Source organism: Neophocaena asiaeorientalis, unplaced genomic scaffold (assembly GCF_003031525.2).
Source record: "Neophocaena asiaeorientalis asiaeorientalis breed wild unplaced genomic scaffold, Neophocaena_asiaeorientalis_V1.1 scaffold202, whole genome shotgun sequence".
Taxonomy (NCBI): Eukaryota; Metazoa; Chordata; class Mammalia; order Artiodactyla; family Phocoenidae; genus Neophocaena; species Neophocaena asiaeorientalis.
Genome location: NW_020172627.1, coordinates 1,420,630 through 1,428,347, shown reverse-complemented (window position 1 = coordinate 1,428,347; position 7,718 = coordinate 1,420,630). Strand labels below are relative to the sequence as shown.

The 7,718-nt window shown below is 45.7% G+C and overlaps 1 protein-coding gene across 1 annotated transcript in view; it reads left to right on the top strand.

Moving 5' to 3' along the window:
• Positions 1 to 7,718, top strand: part of DRGX (dorsal root ganglia homeobox) — a 31,060-nt gene that overhangs the window by 201 nt on the left and 23,141 nt on the right. The window contains exons 2-3 of the mRNA XM_024739116.1: positions 4,592 to 4,689; positions 5,559 to 5,660. Coding sequence (XP_024594884.1) covers positions 4,592 to 4,689; positions 5,559 to 5,660 — 200 coding nt within the window. The remainder of the gene's footprint in view (positions 1 to 4,591; positions 4,690 to 5,558; positions 5,661 to 7,718) is intronic.

The following is a 7,718-nucleotide window of genomic DNA, read 5'->3' as shown; positions in this document are numbered from 1 at the left end:
TGGGCGGGTTGGCCCCCGGGCTATGAGCGCTGCCAGGACCAGCGGATCCTCCCAGCACAGATGCTGGTGTCACGCCTCTAATCTGGGCTCCCCTGCCCAGGGGGCCGCATCAATCTTTCACGGTGTTTTGCAAACATCCCGATAAGCGGCAGTGGACTAGGTGAGCCACAGGGTCCTGGGCCAGACATGAGCAGGAACCCCCGCTGCCAGGCTGCTCTCACTCCCTGCCCAAGGCCATCTTGCTTGGCCAGGCCAATGTGGCCCTCAGGAGCAGGGGGGCCCTGCTCACCACTTCCAGAAGTGCCCTGGCATGGCTGCTCCTCTGTGACTCACTGGGTTTCTGACCTAAGATGCTAACCACTTCCCACTCCCAGGGCCAGCCCATGACCAGGGTTTGGGTGTTTAAGGGTCTCCAGTTCTTAGAAGAAATTTCGCTTCAGGATCCTTGGTGTGGTCTCTGCACTGGGTTGTCAGGCGGGGGTAGGTTGGTGAGAAGGAAATAGCTTGGATTCCTGGTCTTGGGGGCTCCCCGAGGGTGGGCCCTCCATACAAGAAGGGGATTTCTATGTATCAGGCAAATGCAAAGCCACACACTCTGGCCCTTTAACAGCGCCTTCCTCAGACCAGTAGTCTCAGCCATGGGCTACTAGGACTTCTATAACTGGGAGCAGTACCAGGACTTGGCTTTGGCAACCTACTCCTTTGGGGGGTGGGGGTGGGCAGTGAGTGAATTTTGGAGGGGAAGAAATCGAGAAAGGCACGGGGCAGGGCAGAAGGTGGTGAGACACTGGGGGGACTTGAAACATCAGAGTACGCTCCTTCACTTTGCCCCGGTTACCTTGAGCAGTAGCCGGCCTCAGCTGGCCAGTGCACACAGGGATTGCAGAAAGTTTGTTTTGTTTTTCCCATGGAAGCTTTTAAAAGTTCAGTAGCATTTTCTAAAGGAGGCTAATGAACACCAGGGTTCAAGCCCTGCCAGCCCGATCAGCATTCCTAAGAAGGGAAGGGCAGACACTTGGCTGCATTTCACCTCCTTTTACTTCCAATGACCCATGCGGATGGGCTTTATAAAGGTCTGGGAGGTTCACCCCCTGACACCTAGGACTGCAGGGAGATCCTCTGCTTGTGCAGTGGACACACCTTTTCTGCATCTCTGAACCTCAGCTTTGGACTGATTGATTCTCGGCAGCCCACTCTTCCAGTTAAAGTGGGAAGGTTGAGGTGTGGGCATTTAGCAGATGGTGGGCTGCCTGGGCGACTGAAGGGGAAAGCCCAGTCTGCAGGGTAGGTTGCAGAAGTCACCTGGGGAGAGCCCTGGCCAGCCTGTCGTGGCCCCAGCACAGGGAGCTGCTTGCTGCCCTCAGCTCGGCTTAGCTCACCTTTCCTTCCCACACCTGGGGCACATCCCACCTCAATGCTTATTCTGATTGCTGTGACCAGAAGAAAAGGAGATGGGTCTTTAAGAACTTTTTTATTCCTCTGCAGATGTGCTTCAAAGGCAGTTTTACAGAAACGGGTGTTTTATTTTAGTTTAGTATTGCTGTGGGGGGAGGTGACCTGCTGCCGATGGAAAGGCTGAGGACAGATCCTTGGAACCTGACTTCTCATTATTGCCTATCATCTTTTTAATTGTAATTTTTTATTAATCTAGAGAGGCATATAAGAGAAAGCAAAGCATGGCTCATAATCTCCCTTCTCAGATAATTTTGCTGATATTAAACTAGAAAGTATTACGTCTACCTGCTTAGGAAATTCAAATAGAACAGAAACTTACACACTGAAAAGTAAATCCTCCTTCTCTACCTCTTTTTCTAAAGATACTCCCTATGGTTGGTTTCTTGTGATTCCTTCAAGAAAAACATGCTATCACCTGCGTTTACCCTCATTTATGTATTTTTCCTTTATATGTTATGCCTTATTTGTGCTGAGATCATACTGGCACATCATTCAGGACTTTCCTTTTTTCACTTTATAATACAGATTCTGGCGATTTTTCCGTGTCAATGTATGCAGATCTACTGGCTTCTTTTATTGTTTTTTAAATTTATTTTTAAAATAAATTTATTTACTTGTTTGTTTTTATCTTTGGCTTTGTTGGGTCTTCGTTGCTGTGCGTGGGCTTTCTCTAGTTGTGGTGAGTGGGGGCTACTCTTCGTTGTGGTGCGCGGGCTTCTCCTTGTGGTGGCTTCTTTCGTTGCGGAGCCTGGTGCACGGGCTCAGTAGTTGTGACACGTGGGCTTAGTTGCTCCACGGCATGTGGGATCTTCCCGGGCCAGGGATCGAACCCATGTCCCCTGCACTGGCAGGCAGATTCTTTTTCTTTCTTTTTTTTTTATAAATTTATTTATTTATTTTTTTGGCTGTGTTGGGTCTTCATTTCTGTGCAAGGGCTTTCTCTAGTTGCGGCGAGCAGAGGCCACTCTTCATCGCAGTACGCAGGCCTCTCACTGTCACGGCCTCTCTTGTTGCGGAGCACAGGCTCCAGACGCGCAGGCTCAGTAGCTGTGGCTCATGGGCCCAGTTGCTCCGCGGCATGTGGGATCTTCCTAGACCAGGGCTCGAACCCGTATCCCCTGCATTGGCAGGCAGATTCTCAACCACTGCGCCACCAGGGAAGCCCCGGCAGGCAGATTCTTGACCACTGCACCACCAGGGAAGCCTGACTGGCTTCTTTTAAATAGCTGTGTAGTATTCCATTATATATTGTTCAGAAGGTGCCTACAACTGTGCACTTTGGTTGTTTCCTTTTTCTTTTTCCTGTTACCATGTTACCAGGAACAATATTCTTGCTCCATTTTGGCACACTTTTAAAGTATATTCATAGACTACATACCTGTATGTGCACTTAAAATTTTTGGTGGATGTTGTCAAATTACCCTCTAATAAGGCTGCACAAATTCATGCTCCTACAAATGGTAAATAGTGTGTACAATTCATTATGCTTTTAACTGTACTGGGTATAACTGTGCAGCTTATTTTTTTGGCAAAAATGTTTTGTTTAATTATTGCAAGGTTTAACATTTTCATAACATTATCAACCGTTCTATTTATTCTTAAGTAAGAAGCCTGTTCTCATAATTTCCTCTTTTCTATTAGGTTGTCAATCGTTGTTCTTATTAATTTGATGAACTGTCAGCTTTTTTTAGGATCCAGTTTGACATGCAGTGTTTCACTTAAAGATATTATATGTACACTTTGTGAAACAATTTGGGACAAGCAGGTAGAAGTTTGTGAGGCTGATTGTGATTTGAGAGCCTCAGAGCTCGCATTTCATCCTCACCAGTCAAGTGCTTTGTTTTAAAAGGAAACTGTTTGGTTTCCCACAAAATAATGGAAATAAGACCGCTTTGAGGCTGTCTCTTTGAAGTTCCCAATGAGCTGGAGAGAAATATTTGTAACTAGGATTTTGAGGAAGGAAGCAATTTGGATGGGATGGTGGAGGGAGAAGTCTTCACCAGAGAGTGGAGGTCTTGTGACCAAGGATGTGCACTGGGGAGTTGAATAATAAGTAGGAGGGACTCCATTTAGCAGATAGAATTTTAAAAAGCCGAAGGACCTTGCTTCTTTGGGACTGAGGTCCTTCGGAGGGATGATGCCTGGGCAGTGTCACTAGCCAGCTCCTAATGGCGAACATGCAATGATTCTGAGACCGGAGCCCATGGCAGGTACAGCGTTCACTGGCTAATGGGAACTTGCTCATTTGTTTTCCTAAAAAGCCAAGTAAACGGTGGACTGTCAAGTAAATGGTGCACATTTGGAAAATGATCTGAATGCACATTTGGGGCCAAACTCTGTTGTGGCTTAATCCGAGCTTTGGAAGCTGGCAGGGAGGACTGTGGATGCCTTTCTTTTCATGGAAGTAGGAGTAGTGGGTCTTTTATGAGCCTGGCCAGAGGCTCCTGTTTAAGTCTGCTTGGAATTCAGGACAGTCGCTATTGGTGCAGATTTCTCGTTAATTGACATCTATATAACAGATCCACAGGAGTGCTCATGAGCTGTGACCAACAGTATTAATATTCATTTATAAACTTCCTACCTCCTCGTGTCCTGAAGTTCTAGGAGAAAAGTGCTGGGAAAAGCTCTTGGTGATTTCATTCCTCCCCTATCCCCAGCCTTTAATTCTTATTGTTGTAGAAACAAGGGAAAGTAAAATAACAAGTGAGCAAAAGGGAAACGTAGAGGCTTTTATTAAAGGATCAGAGGTAGAAGGGATGAGCTGAAGGCACATTGGACAGAGGTGCAGGCAGCTGGGAGTCAGAGGGCCGATGAAGGCTCCATCTCAAGTTAGTAACCCTTCCTGGCTCAGAGTCTAGAATTTCACAAGTGGACTTGGCTGTCTAGGGGAGTAAGGTCTCCACCCACCCTATGAAATAGGCATAGTTAGGCCTAAAGTCAGAGATTACTGGGAGAGAGAGAAAGCATGAGAGAGTGAAAAAGAGGGAGCCTTAATAACAGGAGCAGAGAAAGATGCTTTAGGACAGACAGGACTCCGTCTGGGTGGGATGGGTCACTGAGGGAGTGTGCATGGCAGGGGCTCAGTGCGAAGACTGGGGGGCCCTGTGCTCAGGCTGATCCAGTTTGCTCCCTGCAGGCACTGCACCCTTTGGCAACCACTCTACAGGAGATTTCGATGATGGGTTTCTGCGGAGAAAACAGCGCCGGAACCGGACCACGTTCACTCTTCAGCAGGTAATGATGTTCCCCTTCTGAGAGCCATCCACTTCCTGCCTCCAAATTAATCAGAGTTTGAGCAGCTCTTCTTTGTCTTTTAAAATAAAGCCAACTGATCCTGTTAACTGGATCTTTCTGTTTTCTTGAACAATTCATGTGTCAAGGAATCTGTCTGGGGAGAGGGCAGAGGACTGTGACGTTATGATCCCAGATAGTCAGTGAAGAGGCAATGATGACGGCGCCCCTTTGTCTCAAGTTGATAGTTTGGGGAACGTTTCCACATCAGCAATACAGCAACATCATTTCAACTTCGAAATAACCTTCTGAGGAAGGCAGGTCAGGTGTTCTCATCCCCAGTAGATAAATGAGAAAACCGGGGCCCAAGAGGTTGACTGATTTGTAGAAGGTATTGTCGTCCATAAGTGGGAGGGCTACAACTGGAACCTTGATATTGTCTTTCCAGGGCCGCGGCTCCTTCCCTTAGATCCGTTTGTCTCCCAGAGCACACTGGAGCAGAAACCCTAGGCAGTTTCTGTGGGACTGACCCAGTGAGGGCTTCTGCAAGTTGATTCTGTTCTTCCAAGCTCTATAATGAAAGCTGCGTGGGTTGAGCTTTAAATGTAAATGCATTCAGATGTTTGTGCCTCTCTTATTTCTACCTCTTGGGGTAGCACTGAGGTTGTTAGTAAGTCTTAGCTCCCAAGTCTTCCGCGGTTGAAATTTTAATTCTGTGGGATCTTTTCAAAGAGCATTTTTCTCCCTCTCTTCCCCTACTTGATCTGTGAAACTACTTCCTCACCACACATAGCAAATTTGAAATATGCATCTGCTTCCTCTCACCTAGCCACATCCTCTCACCAGTAAATATTTTTTTTTCCTTTTACCAGCTGGAAGCTCTGGAGGCAGTTTTTGCCCAAACACACTACCCTGATGTCTTCACCAGAGAAGAGCTAGCCATGAAAATCAACCTCACAGAAGCCAGAGTGCAGGTAAACCTTCTTTTTAGTTATTTAACTCTCTCATATTAAAACTGGCAAACTTTTTTTTTTTTTTTTTGACATCATGACTGCAGAGTGCACATTTGGCCAAAGAAAGCAAATGAAGACTATCTGTCATTTTCATGACGCACTTTAATAACATCAACATAATGTGGAATATTAGATCAGGTTGATTAATCGGTCATTCATAATTAACTAGTGATAATGTTCTACACTAATTTGTCCGCGTCTCTAAGGTACTAAATTACATCAATGCACATCCATTTCCTTGCTTTGGAAAAAAAAAAAAGAGCTGAGATGCTATTCTCAAAGCAGCTCTGACCGCTCTGGGGTAAGGCCGGTCAATTGCAGAGAACTGTGTTTTCGTGTGAGAACAGAGTAGGATCTGCTTTCCAGAAATTGCATCATGTCCAACTTTTCCCCAGCTCGCGGACTCTTTCAGCGAAGTGGTCCGAAGAACATGGGCAATTTAAAAATCTTTAAACGGCAGCAGCAAAAGGGCTGCCTCAGAGCCGAGCGTGGCCCGTGGTGACCGTCTCTAGGCAGGATTTCTTTTTAGAAGCTACACGGTGATTACGTTTAAGTGCACAAACCCGTGGAGCCCAGCAGATGTGCCCGAACGCAGGAGGAACAGATTCGCGGCAGCGCCTCTCCGGGCGAGCTATTCTTTGAGCACAATTTTATATTCATTTTATTTATGGGGTTTCCTCCATGCTGTTTCTGTTCTTTTTTATGTAGGGGCTTGGGGTTAAGACTATGCAAAGATCTAATTGTAGGAAATATAATAGTTTGCTTTCGGTTCCCCTGGGTCATGTTAGTATCTCTTAAAAACCTATGGCTGAAGAGAGATAATGGAATTCTGAACAGTAAATTGGGGGTTGTAAACAAATTATTTCCCCTATAATCAGATTATGTGATCCTGATTATTAAATCTGGACATGAATCATTGGTCATATGCGGGCAAATTAAACTGATTATTATTTGGAAATGAAAATCTCCTTTGGCCAGGACGCCGTTCATCCTTTCTTTTTTTAATGCCAGCTTGCCAATAGCTGCCTAAAGACTGAACTGCAAATTGAGATAAATGGCACAATTACTGAGCATTCAGAAGTGGAAGATCATAACTTCTCCCTGAAAGGTGCAAGGGTGAGATAGGGGTGGTGACAATTAAAGCTGGGACTTGTTGTTCGGGCTGTTGTTGGCTATTATGCAAACAGACAATGGCTGTGAAGCATTTGTTTAGTGAGACTCCATGTGGGGACACGGCTTTGGTGGCGGGAAGGGAGATGTGTTTACATTTATACCCCTTGCTCATTCAAATATGATTAATGTTCTATAAAGCAGGGTCTTAATCGAAGCTGATGTTGTCAAACAATAACTAAATAGGGAAATAAACGACTCCATCATGCTCTTGCCTCAGAAGCAGGCGAACTGTCAGTGCAAAGTCATTAAAATATGATAATGAAAAATAGCTCAATTAAATGTTGTTATAGCTGTGACCTTCATTCAATTAAGACGCCAGAAAGTGTCTGCATTTTGCTTTGCATTTAACTGCCCTAAATTTAGAATATAGATAAAATCATTATTCAGTGGTTGCTGATATATGCAATTAAAAAACCAACTAGATTAAAAAGAAAGAAAGAAACCCAGTTAAAGGAGAATGAAAATTCGGAGGTGGGATGAGCCTGGAGACCGAGACTCTCTCCTGGGCCAGTCTGCTGACAGGCAACGAGGAGAGGATGCCCAGGGGAATAGGAGGGAGGTCTAGACAAGCCCTTTTTTTTTTTTTTAAAGCCAGGAATTATCTTCCAGGAGAGAGGGGGAAGAGGTTTAGCTGCAGGATTTCACTGACCTCTGGGAACACCTTGGGCCCAGGCTGCGTGACTGCCCTGAGGCTGTCCTGTAAATGCAATCTTGGTCTCTAAGGCTTAAAGAATCCCACACCCGCCTCTAAGAAGGCACTCAGAGCAGGTGAATCACAAGCTGCCTCCCAACCTGAGGATGGTGGAGATAATAACACTAGCTAATATTCACCGAGTGATTGATTGC